This window comes from Gavia stellata, chromosome 4 (assembly GCF_030936135.1).
Source record: "Gavia stellata isolate bGavSte3 chromosome 4, bGavSte3.hap2, whole genome shotgun sequence".
Lineage (NCBI taxonomy): Eukaryota > Metazoa > Chordata > Aves > Gaviiformes > Gaviidae > Gavia > Gavia stellata.
In genome coordinates this window covers 7,990,737-8,009,301 of record NC_082597.1, presented here as the reverse complement: position 1 = coordinate 8,009,301, position 18,565 = coordinate 7,990,737, and the positions used below count along the sequence as shown (strand labels likewise).

General features: G+C 40.7%; 1 protein-coding gene across 6 annotated transcripts; it reads right to left on the bottom strand.

Annotated features, from left to right (window-relative positions):
• On the bottom strand, window positions 1-17,262 carry PRPF18 (pre-mRNA processing factor 18). 6 transcript variants are annotated; one of them, XM_059816528.1, is made up of 11 exons: window positions 17,192-17,262; window positions 15,959-16,036; window positions 15,807-15,833; window positions 12,893-12,997; window positions 11,077-11,190; window positions 9,180-9,326; window positions 7,363-7,431; window positions 6,132-6,272; window positions 5,564-5,635; window positions 2,970-3,125; window positions 1-610 (listed from the first exon to the last, which is right to left on the bottom strand). In XM_059816528.1, the coding sequence occupies exons 1-11, from the start codon at window positions 17,255-17,257 to the stop codon at window positions 530-532; spliced, it is 1,056 nt and encodes a 351-aa protein (XP_059672511.1). In that variant the 5' UTR covers window positions 17,258-17,262; the 3' UTR covers window positions 1-529. The 6 variants fall into 6 exon arrangements, with proteins under 6 accessions (XP_059672511.1, XP_059672515.1, XP_059672510.1 ...); XM_059816532.1 differs by lacking the exon at window positions 6,132-6,272; XM_059816527.1 differs by lacking the exon at window positions 15,807-15,833.
• Between the last annotated feature and the right edge of the window lie 1,303 nt (window positions 17,263-18,565).

The window sequence follows — 18,565 nt, the reverse complement described above, 5'->3', positions numbered from 1 at the left end:
TTTTCTTCTCCTGATAAATACCACATGAAAGATTAGCCATTAAAGTCTTCATATTTACAGAAATAACCAAGATTCAGATTCAACTGCTTCCCTCTAATCATGTCCCCACATCAGTCTCCAATGGGAAAGCAGCCAAAAAACTCCACATACACTCCTTGCAGGGCTAAGTCTCATCTAAAGCTCTAAGATATGGGAAACAGTTCAGTCTGTATGGTTCCCTGAATAACAAATTGAAATAAAAGCAAAGGTCATGTTCATTGTCCCCTGGTCATTGTCCTGGTCATACCCCCTTCAAAAAACACCCCCCTCTTCTGTCTATTGGATGTGTTCAGCGTAAAGCATAGATTTAAAAAGAAATCTAAATAAATGGGGCTTGTAAAAAGGAAGCCGTAGAAAATCTGCTGCTTTATGCTTTTTCGCAAAGCCCACCCTAGGTTCCTGTTGGTGTTGAAGCACAAACTCTGTCTCTTCAATCCTCTATGGGTCTTGGAGATCAAAATACGAGTCACGCCTTGGACACTGCAGAGCCCTATAAAGCATTGTACTCCACACATTTCGATGGGTCTGTTGGGAAGTGCTTCTGGCAAATGGTCATGAGCCTCTTCAGCCCCTAGAAATTAACAAAACAAGGACAATTCTGTAATAAAACTGCAGCTGTCAAACAAACTTAACAGTCTATGGTATTTTTAAGCTTAACAAGAAGAATTCAAGACAAATGGCTCCTATTTCGGGGTTGTTTTTTTTTTTTATTTGGTTGTTTTTCCTGTTTTCAAGTTTTATGAACCTTTCTGCCTGCAAAGTGCCAAGTTATCTGCAGTATTAGAAGAGTCTGTGGCATCACCAAAGAGACTAGATTAAGTCCCTCATGACAGATTCATAGTGAAGGATCACAGTAATGCTTTAATCCCTCTTCCCCACCACAGGAAAAAACAATACTATCACAAAAAAAGATATTTAAAAGAAACCTGAATATCAAAAGTAATTCTATAGAGCAAAAAGCAATTTCTGACTTAACCAAAACAAGCTGCACAGCTACGAGAAGAACCGAACAATTTCTCTGGAGGAGAGATGTCACTCCTCCCCATGGTGGTACCACACATGATCTACACCATGGAGGTAACTGAAGAAGTAATCAAGAAGAAAGGCAGAATGTCAACTTTTCTCTTCAGTTCTTTCAAGGCATCAATTGCCAAAAAACAACGTGACAGAAACCCTGTGATTATTTTCTTTCAAGTCACACAAAAAAGTCTAACAAAGAAGAAAACAAACTGCTGTGGCAGTAACGAAATTTAGCAGTGACATTGTACTCCAATATAGTAGAGTCATATGCCTGTCATTACACACTCACAATGGAAGATGGCTCCTCACTGAAGGGAAAAATGATTCAACAGAGGATGCTTTGGCCTCTTCAATGCAGGCAAGTCTGGAAAACATGTCCTAGCACCATAATGACTCCTTGTTTGGGATGTTACGATCCCAGGCTCGTTGTAAATCAGAAACATGTTAGCTTGAGGTAACTGCTGGGAGCACAGATAATACTCCATGCTCCAGTTGGAACCAGACTAGCTAAACAAGACCTGATATTTAAAACCAATATGGAGAACATACATGTTTAAAGCCAACTCTGTCCTGGCGCTTTAGTAAGTTGTGTAATTCAGAAGCACAGATACGAAATTCACAGTGGGAAGATGAAGATTTTCTTGACCAACAGATGTAACCCCAAAAGCAGGTAAGGGACAAACTGAGGAATTCATATACGTCGTATCTTCCAAAGAGCGTGCTAAGAGACATCAAGCAACACTACAGAGTAGCGATCTTTCTGCTGGAAGAGTGGCAAATGGACACAGATGGTCAATTATTCACCACCGTTGGAAAAGAAGCATTATGGCCATGTTGAGGCCCACAACAATCTTCCTTCAAAGTCCAAATTCTTTTTTAACACAGACTAACAACAAAACTGTTTGATTTAACATAAGCTATTTCATCCATTAAATACTTCCAAGCAAGTATTACACTAATTGGAGTCTCTAAAGTTGCATAATCCACATGTGAATTTTCACCTTACAAAAGAATTGGTGAAATTTAATTTGTTGGCTCTGTAAGTGTCTGAAGCTTCCTCTGACTTCACAATGATATTTTCACAGGTTATGATGCTAAAAACTAGAGTTGAAGAGAAACCAAAGGTTATACTTGTAGCCCCAATACAAAGACAGTCAAGGTAGAAGGAGAAGTTGCATTGTACAAGCAATTCGCTTGCAGACATCTGCAGAAGTTGAAAAGCAACAAGTCCTTCTGCTGCAGCAGCAAGATCCTGCCAGAAGCTCTGAGCTCCATGATGCTGCTCTGGATGCTTCAGAGTTAAGCCAGAAGGTCTTTATCTCAATGAAACTGCAACGGGCAAGAGGCAAATACATTTAACAATACAAGGAGAGAAGACTTGTTTCCTCAGACCCATCCACCCATTATGCTGGAACATCAGAGAAGAAAAACACCACTGCTATTAATTCCACAAAGAGAAGTTCATGACATGAGTATGAACTTGCATAAGAGAAACTGAACCTGGAATTCTGAGCCCACACTGTTAAACATGTTTGAAATATGAATGCATTTATCTAGTTGAAGAAATAGTCAGGACTGTATTTCACAGCATGATGTTAAAACCATGAGTTAGGCAGTGAAGGAACTCAGGAGAATAAAGTATGTCTTTGAAGCTACTTCGGTGTTCATACAGGATCACAACGGTTAAGATGTAGAAAAATCCATTAGACTCCGTTCCTAGCCCAGCACTGAAGAGCCTTCAGGTCCAGGATGAGCTACCTATGAAATGTATACTACGCTTGACCCAAACTAAGGCAACTGTCCATTTCTAGGACCTTTTTACCATGTCACCTGTAACTATGAAACCAGTATTTCTCAAAGATCCCCTAAATTCAAAAGCAAATCTGCTGGATTTCTGAAGCTAACATTACCTGAATATACTTCCTTTGAGTTTCATCGTTGAGAACGTGGGCTACGTGCTTGGAGAAAATCTTTTCACGACCCGTTCGAGCGTGGATGCCAACCATAGTGACACCAATAGGCCAGGGAGCATTTCCAATAGCCATCTGAAGATAGGCATCATTTGCCTGAAGGAATACAGCGCATGCACACTTAGCAAAACAGAAAGGGCATCAGAAAGCACAGCATTTTTGCATTGCTGGATACAACATATCAACAACACATATTCCAGTCTCTCTGAATCAGGTTTCATTGCACAGTATTAATCAATTTTACAACACACCTTCCTAAAACAATTCATGTTTATGCCGAATGCTGAGGGAAGCAAGGACTATGGTTTCTACCTATAGGGTGATGAAAAAAAGCACTGGATAAGGCAGTCTAATAATTGATTAAAAATAAAGTTTACTGGGACTATTTTCAACTCAGCCTTCTCAGGTTCTTATAAGCTTTTCTGCTGTAACCAGCTTTAAAACCCTTGCTGTTTTGGTTGCAGACTAGACCAGGGAACCTGTCTGTAAGCGCAACCCACTGCAGGCCCACATCGTGTGCTCAGAACTGAGGTCACCCCGTACACAGGAGTGCACTTGGCCCTGACAGCTCTCTGGGAGAAGAGTGAGCTTCCAATGAGGCTGAGAACCAGCTCTCTACAAAACTGGGTTAAATAAGCACATTTGTACCAATATTTATGAACAGAGCAGTAGCAGCAGTAACTGAATCTGAAATTTCCCGATCAAGATAGCAGATCCCGTTTCTTGACATAAAGCTGTAGCAGACAACATCCCTGGGGAAGAACAGTGATAAAACTTGAACAGAAAATTAACAGAAAAAAAGGGAGAAAGGAAGAGAAGTACAGAGCTTAAAAAAACCATGACAACTGAGAACCAGAAAGCGAGGGGGACAGACACATACATGCAATTACAGAAACAGCTTCAAGAAGGACTTGGAGCAGGCAATTCTGCCACTGTTAGTGAGCAGCTACAACACTCACTGATGAAGAATTCATTTATCACCTCCCATTTAGAGGCTAATCAACAAGAAGTAGCCATCATGACCAGTGGGTGCAGCTTCCTCCCATTTGGCAGTGAGCAAACTGGGAGGTGAATAATGAACAAGGCAGGGGGCTGCAGACAGAGCCAAGAGTAAACCTGAAGAAGGGACATGACTGTCTTCATCTACATGCAGCAGGATCTGAACAGTCTTAGTCAAATACCTACTTAGTGACTTAAATACGGTTTTGTGATAAAAGACAGTATGTGAGCATGCAATTAAAGACCCTTCCAGGACTGTCACAACAGGGTTAATTAAGGTTGAGCTTGCATTCTGGCATTTGCCTACTGCCACATGTTGATTTCAAAATCTAAATCTTTCAAGCATTTCATCAAACAAACAGTAAGAATTTGTGGCTGACAGTATTCACTAGGCTGCACAAAGGAAAAAAGTACAGAAGACAGCGGCTGACAAAAAGACACAAGTCTCTTAGGAAGCAAAATGGAAGAGGATATGAGTATCTTTAAAAGCACAAGGCTCATTAGCCTAATTAAAAAAAAAAAACAAACAAAACTTCCAAATGTGTGCTCAACTCCTCCAAAATCAGTCTGTGAAGTTTACATAAAGCCAAGCACCTCCAGGAGAGAGGAGCACAGCGGATTAACCTACTAGACCGACCACATTTCCACACTCACTCCTTCATTTGAGAAGGCACTGGAAAGGGAATTTCAACATAACAATGACAACCAAAAGAAAAAAAACTGCCCCTAAACAAAACCCCACTATCATACATCCCACACTTTCAGTTCTACTTTCAAATGATTTGGATTAAACTTGCCCTAGGCCAGCTAAATTTTTTGCAATAACAAAAGCAGGTTTGCTTGCTTACTTGATGAATTATCCCAAGTCCTCACAAGAATAGTAAGAAATAGTAGAAATTTAAAGGCAAAACATGGCTCAATTTCCTCTGCATACCCAAGCTGCTTAAGCAAATCCTATCAGTATTTGGGTTCCACTTCTGAAGGCAGCTACAAACAAAACACTGCCTTTGATCTTGTGTGCCAAAAGGAGTTTGGCCTCCTCCAGTAAGCATACTTTGTCCAAAAAACTTTTCATTAACGTACCTCAACCTTACCAGGCCAGCTAATGTGAGCATAGCCAAAGAAAGGGATAGTGTCTCATATTCAATAACTCAGTTCACCTCAATTAATTCCCAGTTAATTAATCAACACCCTATTACTATTAATTCAATACCTTTATTTAACCTTACAATATCAGGTTTCCCATACAGGATTCCTCTGCAACTTAATATAACCATCTCTGAGAAAAATTCTATTTGTGCTTGCAAAGCTCTGCAGTTTCATCAGACTCAAAAGATCTTCTGACAGGCTTTGGACCGAACACTACGTGGAGCCTAACCTTTAATAGCCATTTTTCATTTTGTTTGAATACATGTTGTGTGTATTTCCAGCTATGTATCTTCAAAATGCAAAAAAAATGGGAATGCTGAAGTAATAAACTCAATCTATTAGAACTAGACAGCCTGAACATGCTGGAAGAGTGCAAACAAACATACCTTCACATACTCTCTTTGCAACATGAATTTAATAATATCTGTTATTGATTCTTTGATGTCTGCAGGAAGTGTCTACAGGAGAAGAAGGAAAAAAAAAAAAAAAAAGACATCTTTACTTCAGAATAGCAGGTCAGGAAAATCATCCTAATCAGCATTTATACGAAGTTTAGCACCTACCCTAGCTTGAGGACTTTAACAAAGGAAAACATCTTCATTATTTAGATGAAGGATCTGAAGCAAGAGAGGTTAAGTGGCTACACCTAGGAGCTAGTGGCAAAGTGCAAAATACAATCCCAATTCTCTATCACGTTTGCAACCCAACGAACAGGTGATACATACAGCAACACCTGGAAAAGCAGTGGGTAGGCAGAAGAATTCACCGGTCAAAATAAAAAAAGTCAGAACTGGGAGTCATGGGCTCTAGCCACAGAAACTCTGACCAACTCACTTATCCTCTCGTCTTCAGTGAAGACAGCATTACCTTAGGAAAGGGCACTAATCACTGGGTACTCTGAAAGCAGAAGTTAAAGTAAGTCTTACAGGATAACGACATTCAAAAGTGATTCACCCTTTTCCGAAGTTTTCTGAAGAGTGGCCTCAGGTACGATTCTGTCTGCTTTTGAGTGGCACTGTTCAGCTTCCCCTGTACTCCCCGTTTCACGTAGTCTTCTCTGGCATTCAGCTCCTTAGCCCAAACTCCAAGAAGAAACTGTACGAGGAACATGCAAATTTATGTCATAGTGCCATCTAGTGACTTCCTCGGCAAAACAGATGGGAACAGTGGTTTAAGCCACCATGGGAAAATGAGTTTTTCAGCGAAATCTGAATTAAAAAGGCAAGAAGCCTCTTTCAGAGGGATAGGCAGAGAGGGATAGGAACAACCCTCCTATCATAAAAACATGTGGGCAAGGGAGGAGCATGTATAAAAAGGCATGTACAAGGAAACAACAGTGCAGGTATCAGTGCTGGGAGGGAGGAGGGGTACATAAAAAGAGCAGAAATCTAAGTAGAGGATGATGATGTTTCAGGGTAACTTTTGCAAAGGAGCCTAAGGAACAGTAAAGATTACAGTGAAAATTCAACACAACAGAAAGCAAACATGTCAAATGTACCTTCTCTCCACCTAGAAAGCAATTTTTGAGACACCTTTTGTCTGACTGCCCAGCCCAAACTATATTAAAATGCCAATGTATCTGATATACACAAATGAAAGCTTTGACCCTTGCTGCGACTTCTGATCATCACAATAGTTACACAGGGACTGGCTGACTCAAATGAGAGGCAATACAGGCTTCTTGCCAGGAAACAAGGAAACAATTTTCTACTATCCACTTGAACCTGTTTCCTTAGCAAAGCCAGTGGACTTCCTTTAAAATTCTCTCATTTCATATAATAGTACTAGGTGACATTTCATTTCAGCTTGCGCTGTTCCTGGGGAAGGGTGGCAGGGACTCCTTGGAAATTTTTAATGCCACAGTAGTATATAGAAGCAACTACATACGACTGCCCCAATTATTATATGGAAATCAAAACCATGTTTATTTTGTCTGGAAAAGTAGGACCAGATTTTGGAAAACGCTGCTCTCCCAACAGCTCTTTCCCAGGTCTAGCAGAAGTCACTATTGTGACTAACCAAGGCTGTGGAGTGCCAAGCATTTTAAAAACCCCACATCTTAAGCATAATGTGTGAGTTTCTCTCCAAGCAGCTGAAACCGTCCCTTCTATTCACAAGATGTATCTGCATGACAGTAAAAAATATGCCGCAGCTACAGAATAAATAATCTATTAGAGTTTGTTACCTTCAAGAACTTCGTTATGATGTCCATATCATAGTGATCATCACCCCGTCCTAAGGATTCTCCCAGAGCCTAGAACAGGAGAAAAAAGGCAATTATTTCCACATTGTCTAGAAGTTTTGTCACCACCAGCACAGCAGAGCATGATTCAATGCATCGTGAACTGTAAAAAACTCCACCAGTAATCCAAAACACTAGTTAGGAAATGTAATGAAACAGCTATATATGCTACTGAGATTCATTAATCTATTACAAACATTTAAGTCAAAAAGCCAATATGATTATTCCTGAAAAGTCAATGCAACGATAAGTTTTCATTCATTAACTACTAAATTATTGGCATAATTAGCATCTCCCTGACAGCACTGTATTAAGGGGACCTGTAGGTGCACTGCATTTTTTGAGATCCCCAAAGCCATCAATTAATCTAATTTGGTGAAACACTGGAATAAGCTGCCCAGGGAGGTGGTGGAGTCACCATCACTGGAGGTGTTCATGGAACGTGTGGACGTGGCATTGTGTAACTGTGAAATTGAGGGAACAAATCTAAAAAAAACCCGAAAACACCAAAAAAGCCCTGTAGTATGCTCCAATACGCTAGCTTCCTGCCAAAACCTCAAAAATGTTAATACTAACAGCAATTTTTAGAAACATTTTCCGGTAGCTGTACTTGGATTTATAATCTATTTCCATTGTCCTCACATTTCCAAAGTGAGTTTTATTTTAAAAATCTCTGAGATTTGGAACCTAGTTCAGTGTAAGCCTTTATGCTCAAGGGAATGCAGTTAAAGTAGCATAAAATTAAGACTGCAGTGTTTTCAAACTTTTCAGAAAGAGATTACTTTCATGGCTCAAACCAAGCCTGCCCTACTACCCCAAAAAGGGTGTATTTTGAGAACTAACATATCAATAAAATGCAGCCCCATTACAACTGGCATCCATTCTGGTACTAGTTATTTTAAACCAGGACCCCTGGTACCCTAACAAAAAAGCCAAAGACTATCTCTTAACAATAATGTGTTCGTTTAAGCTTTCAGTTATAAATCAGATTCTTTCTTAAACATACTTTTGGAGGGATGTTATGACCATTAACTCCTCCAAAGAGTTTTGAAGATTACAGGTAAATAAAAGTCTTCAGCTCAAGTTAATGTGGTTTTCAAAACATTACCCTAAAATACCAGGTGCTGAATGCATTTCATGGCACTCGCTCTCCACTCACTTACACACGTACCATGGTATTCTTTCAGAACAGAGTAGCCATTTGCATTGAAGTTTCTGGGACACATCATCTCTGCACTTCTTATATTTCCTGTGATCTGCCTACTTCTGATGTCCACTTCTTTTTTTGTCCTGGATGTTTTTATATCAAACATTCTTGCTGTGTGTCTATTTTTTAGAGTCCATCTTTCTTGTATAAGGAAAATTCATTGGTACTAAGCTTATTACCCTCTCAAATACTCATTAAAAAGGCCTTAAAATTTATGACCAGGTAATGTATTTTTATTAAATTCCCTACTTCCAAACCCCCTGCAGAGGGAATCCTAACTGTATCACTTCACTTGCAGGTAACTCCTGCCCCTTTTTTGATGAGGTGTTGTAAACAAAGACCACTTGACTTTTCACATGTTCTACTGTAGGCACCTATGGTGCAACTCAAGGCTTAGAAACCTAAATTTCCTAACAGAGCATATTTAAGGATACTTCAGAACGCCTGAGTTAGATGCTGAAAACAAGGTAACTTTGTCTAAACAATCCTAAAGCCTTCTCACAACAATATACTACACCTAAAATTCCTTAATTAAAATCTACTGGTCACGTACTTCTAGTTCTTCAATAGTAGTATTCTCCTCATGGACTTTCAAGTCATTCTGTGAGTCATCGTCTCCTGCTTCTTGGCCACCTACAATTTCATTCAGATACTGCTGGTCAATCTTATCCAAAGCAGCCTTCAGGTCATTTCTCAGGCCCTGGAAAAGATAAAAAATTACTAATTTACAAAAAAACTCAAGTAAATAAAAGCAGTTTGGTACTGTCACTGTGAGCATCCAACTTCTCTTTAAGAAAAGCCAAATTCTGTTAAAACATGCATAAGGGTTTAGCTTTGTTGACTGAATTTAAACTGAATTCAAAGAACAGTTTCTGGATCGCTTCAGCACTTAAAAAAAAACAGGTGCATGAACTTCTGCCATGTTCATACCTATAAAAAAGACTTTTTACCATATTTTCACCAGAGAAGCATGGAGGACTGAATCAACTTCTCGGACTTTCTTCAAGACATTTTCTCTAAGCAATGCACTGAACCACCCCAAAACAAACAGAAAACAGACCATAGCCACCATCAGGTCTACAAGTCTTCGCATCTGCCCTGAAAAAAGCTGTAAATAAGGTAAGTAACACTCCTTCAGTACTATCACATAAAACATTTATGTAGTTTCCCTTTATTCCCAATGATTTAAACACAGCAAAATTTTTATATAGATTAAGTGTCTACAATCCCCTACTCTAGAATAGGTGATTAAAAAAAACAATTAGAATCAGTTTGAAACCATATACATAAAGTTAAGAGCTGCTTTTAAATAGAAAAAGAAACTTGGCTTAGTCACAGTTAGAGGACTCTCATTCTTATCTTGAGACATAGAATATAAAGGTCTATAAAGGAGTATGATATTTCTTACCCTAAGATAAATTCAGCCACTCCACTGGGAATAGACATACACAGTTATTTCCCCTCTTCCGTCACCACATTTGACTGTCTGGAGTGTTTCTATTAATCATTAAATAGTTGAAAAATGTCTGAACCACAAACTGGTTATAGTGACTATCTACATTTTAACCAACACATAGGAACAGGAGCAACTGAAACATCTAAGACAAAAATCCAACACAATCCTATTTATGAGGTCACTGTTTCCTAATACTCCTACTACTGTCGTCGATGCCACCGGAGGGGAAGCTTTCATTAAGAGATTTTTTTTTTAAACATTTAGATCTGTTTATCTTTTTTTTAAAAGAATTGAACAGGAAAAGGCTTTCCTCTTCTGGGCAGCCCCAGAAAAGACGCTTCAAACAATTCAGTTTGCCACAAATTAGTGAAGAAAATCCAAACCTGAATTGCATCTCCTCACTTAACTGATCAATTTTTAAGACAAAAGGAATAAATCAATAAACTATGATATATCTTTTAGCCATTTTTTGAATCAACAGTTACTTTAAAGGCAAGGGGGGAAAAAATCAAGTTTCTCTAGCAAGTTATAGCTCTGGAATCAAATGATTTTAAAAATCATTTACATACCAGAAAGACAGGATGCAATCCTCCTCTCTCTTACCTGTACCTTCTCAGAGATGCATATAATTGCAAACACAGGATAGTTTTAACAGTAAATTACTGTCTCCTCTGCTGGTTAAGAAGCAGGTAAAAAGCAGGTAAAAACCTGGGGTATTACTGCCACCTCGAGGCCCCTTCTTCAACTGAAAAGGCCTAAAAGGTTTCTAGGGTTGAACTGTCGAACACAAGGAAGTGTAATTGTGCACAAAACTATGACATTTAACATACTTTCTCAGGCAATAAATGCGACTCAGCAGATATTTCTCTTTGCTCTGGACTACGCCTCCCTCCTGAAAATTAACAGCTACTGAAACTGATTTTCTTTAACTTTTATAGGGTTCCTCATTGGTTATCCCACTACAGATAAGTAACTAACAACAATCCAGTCTTACCTTGTTCACTTCAGGTGCAAGAATTTCTATCTTCCTCAGACGTTGAAATGCATCATAGTCTGTTTCTCCAAACAGTCTGATCGGCTCACCTCTCTCTCGTAACCTCCTGATAACCTGAAAAGAATCAAAGCGTTCCCTTACGCAAACTCGTAAAGGAAGCAAAATAAAATCCAGGACAACGGATTTATTTACTTTGCTTAGAATAACACGCTGAGCTGGACTGGAGAGGAAATGGCAATATTTTAAGCAGTAGAAAAATGTTCCAGACATTTTACAATCTAAATATAAAATTCCCACGGTATTTCAGTGAAAGGTCATTCCAAATACAAACAATCTAAATTTTGCATAAAATCACTGTTTGGTATAGCCTAACTTCTTCCTGCTCTGACTTGTTTAAACAAATACACAAAAATCATCCCTCTGGCAGAGCTTAAAAACTATTTTCAAAATCACAAAGGAACTTGACGGTAATCTCACTCACCTACTCATCTAGGGCAATAAAAATACTCTCTAACTAGGCTGCAGGTTGTCCGAGAACATCTGCAAGATGATTTGTTGAAAATTCTCATCTTTAAGCATTTGGCAAATACTAAGTCCCATAATCTAATGAGATAGTTACTTTAAAGTAGATATAACAGAAGTGAAAAAGGCTCCCTCAACTGATTCGCAAAGTCATGGGCAGAACCAAAAACTAAACTTTATTCTCCCGGTTCCTCATCTCATGCATTGCTTCTAAATCTCTTTATACTTACCATTATTCATTTAATGTATCAAGCAATAGGCTTATTGATATATGAATCACCACGCAATACTTTGGTGATCAAGAGAAGCGCTTACACTTCATTTCATGCTACCACTCTGTTATGCCAATAGACCCGCTGGGCAACAAGAAACTAAATTAATTGATAAATAAATTTGTTTATTCAGTTCAAGTGTCTTGCTGTATGTTGGCAAGCATTTGACTTGCAAATGTATCATAAAATCAGGGGTGGATAAGAGTGCTGGCACAGCAACACCTAAACCTCAACCAAAACATGCACCCAAGTAGATTAATCGCAGTGAGACAGTGCACGCTACAGAGGACATACTGACCAAACCTCAAACCAAACATGAAAGCAACAGCCCACATTACAAGGTCTGTGATATACTCCTGTAAAAAACACTAAATATCTAGCAAAATTAAGGGGATTTGTGACATCCTTGGATGATCTCAGTTGTGAATTTCAGTATTTCCAAGATTAGAATTTGTTCTGTACTTCTGAACTTCCTGCTTCTCTTCTGCTTTGGGATATAGATCTGTTTGTGAACTCGTATTCACACAGCTATTTTTATCCTTAGAAAGGACAATGAACACACCAGCTGCTCTGGCTTCAGGACTTTTTCTTCTAGAAATCAAGGTGAACTTCCAGAACTTAGTTTCTAAATGTGGGTTCAGACCAATGAGCTACAAAGAAAAGAAGCTGGGCGAAAAAATCTTGGAAAAAGTCAGCATGCCACCTTCAGTATTATCCAAGGATAAATACTGATATTCAGGATACTATTCCAGAACTCACATGAGAGAGCTGTAAAATGTTATAGCGCATCTGTGCAAATCCATATGACAAAGAGGCTCTACCCATCTGTACCTCCCTATGCATTCAATTGGATCCTTGATGAGCAAAGATGATGATTAATTGTTCACTGTAAAAATGAAGGCTTATTATTTAATACAAACTGCCATAAGAAGTACAGTTCACTAGAAAAATCACCCCTTACAAGAAGTTTCAGATGCATTTGCTGTAAACTCAAGTAGTCTGCTTATGAGGACTGATTTTACCTCCTGTCTGGAAAGGGTCATTGGTAACTTTTCTTCTGCCAGTTCGAGTTCCAGCACTGGATTTGATGAAGTTAGAGGTTTCTCCTCCTCTTCTTGCTGCTGTACCTACATTCAACAGACATAGTTACTAATGTGCTGATGGAAATAAACCCATATATTGATAGCAACGTAAAGATACAGAACTCTAGAACACAGATTTTAATATGACAATATAACCCTTTAGTTTCATAGTTTTTATTGTCTAGAATTGAATTTCACAGAACAATAAAAGCTTTTAAAAGTATCAGTATTTAACTAACACTTCTGCAGGTTGCAGGAAGCAGTCTCTATAGCAAATGGAAAGGACAACTGCTAAAGTTTGGCAATCACTTTAGCTAGCAGATGTCAGCATTGGTGCCAAAAACAGCAAATCCACTCTCTGCCTGTTGATTCCTGCCCCTGCTTTATCCTCCTTACCCATGCAAAAGCATTTGCATCGCTATGTGATGAACCAGATGGGGAAAATTACTCAAACAGAAAATAATCTGGCAAACAAAAAGAAAGGTACTCTTCCCAGCCCACTTAACTCAACCTCCTCATCCAGCTTACCAGGCAGTGGCGCATGCATGGACGCAAGGGCAGAAATGAAAACCCAAGGGCAGGGAGAGAGTGGGGCTGCTTCTTTTGGTGACAGTGTCAGCTTAAAATGTTTATTACTTAGACCTTGAGTGAGCTTAGTACAATTAGCAGTGATCCACGGTTTCTACTGGGTTTTGAGAGGTGCTTGCTTAAGGTGCTTAAGGAGCTTGCTTAAGGCTTGCATCTTTTTAACAAGCTTGCCATAGTTTCTTGTGGGTGAAGAAAAAAGGCACCTACAACTCCTCATAGGGATAGGGTCTCATTAACAACTCCTCTTAATCTAAAAGAAGGTCCCTGAATCAAACAGAGCTTTCCTTCTTTGTTACTCAGTATTTTAATAATGCAAAACAACTCTTTGATCAAAGTAACATTGAGACAGCAGTCATGTAACTACAGTTCCCTTTATAAGCTCAAATTTGACACCTCTGACAGCATGAGCAGACTGCTGTTGGTAATATTCCTATAATAAGGAAACATTTCCAGTACTTACTCACATCTTGTTTTTTCCTAGATGCCTTATTAAAATTTATTTCCTTTCCATTCTTGCTAAAAGGGAAATGCTCCACTTAATCCTACAGCACCCTGCAGCATTCTCCGTGCATGGGCAGTACATTGTCATTTCCAGTCTGTATTCGGGTTAATCAGTTTGATGAATGTACTAGACAGATTTTTTTAAAGAAGCTTTTCTATTCTTCCAGGTCAATGCACCAGTCTTGCACTCAGGTGGCAGTACAACTCCATGTGGGTGTAAGGATCCACCCCTGTGGCTCCAGCTACAGGATTCACCACAAATCTATATTCAGTGCTATATTAGCAAACACAGAAATCAATCCTATAACCACAGGTGTTTGGAATGAGTGAGGGAAGGACAATCAAATCAATGCTTAACACACAAAGGGAGGGGAAAAATAAAACTTCCATCGATGCAGGAAAGGGGAAATCGACAAGGGACAGAAAATACGGGAAGAACTGTGTAAAAAAAAAATAAATATATATATATATAAAGGAATACACTCCCGTGGCAGAAGGATACGTACAAATTTTAACTTACAAACATTCTTGAAATCATAAAGAGACAGCAGCATTGGGGGAAAAGATTTGATCCATTCTGTCAGCTGGACTCCAAGTGACAAGTGATATCTTTACCACAGTTATTTTGGTTTCAGTGCTTTCTTTTTCAAGCAAGTCAAATTATTACAACTTATTAAGTCTAAACAAAGCAAAAATGAACCTGAATTTTAAAAGAAATCAGTCTATATTCTACATCTTATTAACGTAGTAAAGATCAAATGCAGCAATCTGGGAGGCTCTAAAAAGGTACTAAATTTAAAGAAGCAACTTATTTTAAAACCATTTTCAGGGTTACATTTCAAACCAAAACTGGTGCTGCAGCAGCACAGATAATGGCATTTTAACTGCCATGTAAGGTTCTGAAGAACTCAAGCTAATGCTGAAAAAGCATCATACAGTCATTTCCACCTGGAAAAGCGACTGGATTCACACACTTTCTCATGACTATATGCTGCATGTTCCAAGAATCATTTTGGCATTGATGTTCAAATATTCTACAAACAGATCGAGGTTTCAGAATAAGTCACTAACTGGGTAGAGTTCAATTGAAAACAAAGCTCCTTTTTGTGCCCAGTAACAGCAAACAAAACTACGATCCTCTATCTTCCACAAAGGAACGCATACCCCTTCCCATACATGTATAATCAGGCAGGCAGGCAGGCACACACACTTGTAAAAGAAAACAACATTCTTCCCATTTCAGTAAACTACTGCCCTGACACCATTACAAGGCAGATAAAGCCTTCCAGATCACTCATTTGTTTCAAAACGTGCCCTAGGTTACCAATTGTTTTCTAATATTTTGCCAGCAAGAAAACAAATGCTGTTCTTGCACTCTTTCAGTGCTGGATGGTTGATAGCCAAAAACCAAATACAAATATATACAGTATGAAAGTTGGCAGATGTTTTTAATATGCATCCACGCTATACTGATTTCTTTTGGACATTTTGACAAGACCATGAAAATTATCTGAATGCATAAAATTATCCAAATGTATCCATTTCTTTCAGGTAAGAGGGGGGAAGGTGACTATATCAGATCCAGTGTTCATGCCTAACAGCACAATTTTAAAAGAAAGGAAGACGAGCTTTGATCCCAAGCAACTTCATGCTTTCCACAAAAAAATAAATAACAGAAATAAAAGCCAAACCATAACACAAACTTAAGTAGCTGTATATCATGCATATCTTTTCCTGCATTGAAAATGGTTTTGGAAACTCATACCTCTCCAGATGGCTTCTCATTTACAGGCTAATGTATAACATTAACAGATTGAACAAAGAACAACAATTATCATTAACAACATTTATACTGTTGATAATAAAATGTAGACTTGAAAGTAAACATACAAATTTCTGGAAGAACAATTACCATACCTTGTAGCCGCATCTCTGAAAGTACGCCTCCTCTTCTTTTTTAGCTAACTCACTGCGTTTGAAATATTTCTTATTTCCCTAAAAGAGAGGAAAACTGTTAACAGTTTACATTTCACATGGTTGGGCAAAAATGGCTCAAGCTCACTTCCTTACTTGATTTAGTGAATTCAGCTACATCCTTTCATAGAGATGGCTACATTGTCATGTAAAGGGAACTAGTTGGAAGCATCTCTCAAAATCAGCAACATAGAGTGACTTCGCTGCACATATGTATAAGCAGACAGAAAAGTACAACGTGTTCACCAGTGCTTTAAAAAAACACGTTCTTTGTCATGTAAGGCCATGGCACTTGTAAGCATAAAGCTTCACTCCAGAAGTCCACAGTAAGGGCCAGGTTGGAGGACAGGAAAGTTGTTCAAATAAACCATACAAAACATGTAATTTTACACTAAATCAAGAAAGTAGGAGAAAACACCTTTGTACAGAGTATTTTGTAAGCTTGCTTGGTGCAAGCAAGAAGAAATGTGTTTGATAAGACCTTCCAGACACACAACAGCTGGCAACTGTGGTCACCGTGAACCATTTCCCTTAATTAATATGAGCCATTACTTCTTCATACTTTCCTTGCCTGACCTACAATAGGCTCTGATCACAGCTCCCTACTTCAACTACTAATGCCAAAACCCAAACTCAGACATCCATGAAAGTGCTCTGCTTTACTGTGGGTGTTTCTATGCCAATCCACTCGACACGTGCATGCATCTCTGCGACCCTACTATTGCTATTAACAGAACGCAGCAGTGGTGAGGAAAGGGATCCACACATCATTCACCGAAGGTGGCACAGATTTTTCTCATCTCTCAGTGGCTGAAATAAATAACTAAACCAGCTCCAAAAGCCAAAGGCACACAGCGAGGCCTTGAAGGCAGGCTGCTTCCGCGCCCCCAACTCCAAACTCCTCCTGACCCCTTCCCTGACCCCATCCTGGGCCACTACTGCTCCTCTTCCCCGAACGCCCTCCCGGGCCGTTCCTGACCCTCGCAAACCTCATCCTGGGCAGCTCCCGATCCCCTTACCCTGGCCCAGGCCGCTTCCCCTCCCAGGTCCCATCCTGGGCCGCTTCCGCCTCACCCCCGCCCCGAGCCTCCACCTTAGGCCGCTCCCGCCGCCCTCCCCCAGGCTCCCTCCCCCCCACCCCGGCCGCCTCCTAGGCCCTGTCCCGACCGCCCTCACCCCCACGAGCTCCTTCTCCTCCAGCTGCTGCCGCTTCCGGCTGATCTCCCGCTTCAGGATGTCCATGGCGACACCAGCCACCGCCGCCTCCGCCGCCGGAAGTGGCGGAGGAAAACAAGATCGCCACTTCCGGGCGGCCGCGCCAAGAGCCGGGCGGCAAGGCCACGCACGCGCGTAGCGCCCCCTGGTGGCTGGGAGGAGCGCTAGGTGGTGGTGATAGTGCGCGACGGTGCGCGACGGTGCGCGGCGGTGTGACAGTGTGACCGTGCACAGGGGGAACTGTGAGGGCTCAGCTGCCCCGGGGAGTGCGTGGGGCTCGTCACTGGGCCCAGGGAGCGTGTGGGGCTGGTCGCTGGCCCCAGGGGTGGCACGGTGGCTGTTGGCCTCTTCTCCCAAGTGACGAGTGACAGGACAAGAGGAAATGGCCTCAAGTTGCGCCAGAGGAGGTTTAGGCTGGATATTAGGAAAAATTTCTTTACTGAGAGAGTGGTGAGACAGTGGAACAGGCTGCCCAGGGAGGTGGTGGAGTCACCATCCCTGGAGGTATTTAAAAGACGTGCGGATGTGGCACTTAAGGACATGGTTTACGGTGGACGTGACAGTGTTAGGTTTGTGGTTGGACTTGATGATCTTAAAGGTCTTTTCCAACCTAAAGGATTCTACGAGGCTGGTCACCGGCCCCCTGGGCCCAGCCGTACAAGGCTGCGGCTGCCACGCAGGAGGGCGGGATGTCTTCTTGGCTGCTCCTGGCGCGGGTGTGCCCTGCCGCCAGCCGGTTCCTCAGGGAGACTTAACAACACCCCAAGGGAAATCAGAACTGTTCGCTGACTCCGGGATGCCCTCAGGTGAAACGACACCAGCGAACAGGGATGCCCTCAGGTGAAGCTACACCAGCAAACAGTGTGGGGTTTAATTGCAGGGTGCTCGCAAGTACCCCACTCCTTCCCCAGATGCTGGTATTAAAAATCACCCAAGAGATGGGAAAGGTTTGCGCTCCCTGTCCCCTGTGCTGCCTGTGCACCTGAGACAATGCGTTGGGATTTAAGTGTGATGCCTGGTTTCTGCTTCCTTCAGGCGTAGAGGACTGAGGTAGCTGGTAGGGACTGAGCTCCTTAGTGTGTATATCCTGGAAGTAAAAACTACTGCCTTTGTTAGCTTCAGTCCTTGTCACTAGGCATACAGCATTTGTGACACAGGTAATAACATGAAGAAATCTCGTTTTGCTTATTTACCTGTTTTTGTCCAGCGATTTCCATCCTGTGGCTTGTAAAGTCCAAGAGCTCCAGAAAACGCTTTGAAGAATGGGTAAGAACAGCCAATTCTCACTATGCTTAAATTTATCAGGGCTACACCTTCACTGGAAATGAAGGCCAT

What these genes read in the sequence shown, in the direction of transcription:
- PRPF18 (XM_059816528.1), bottom strand. Translation starts at nt 17,257, where the DNA reads ATGGACATCCTGAAGCGGGAGATCAGCCGGAAGCGGCAGCAGCTGGAG. An exon ending in AGGAGAAGGAGCTCGTGGGG is followed by an intron (nt 16,037 to 17,191) that starts GTGAGGGCGGTC and finishes CCTCTCTTTTAG; the next exon opens with GGAAATAAGAAATATTTCAA. An exon ending in ATGAGAAGCCATCTGGAGAG is followed by an intron (nt 12,998 to 15,806) that starts GTATGAGTTTCC and finishes TGTTGAATGTAG; the next exon opens with GTACAGCAGCAAGAAGAGGA.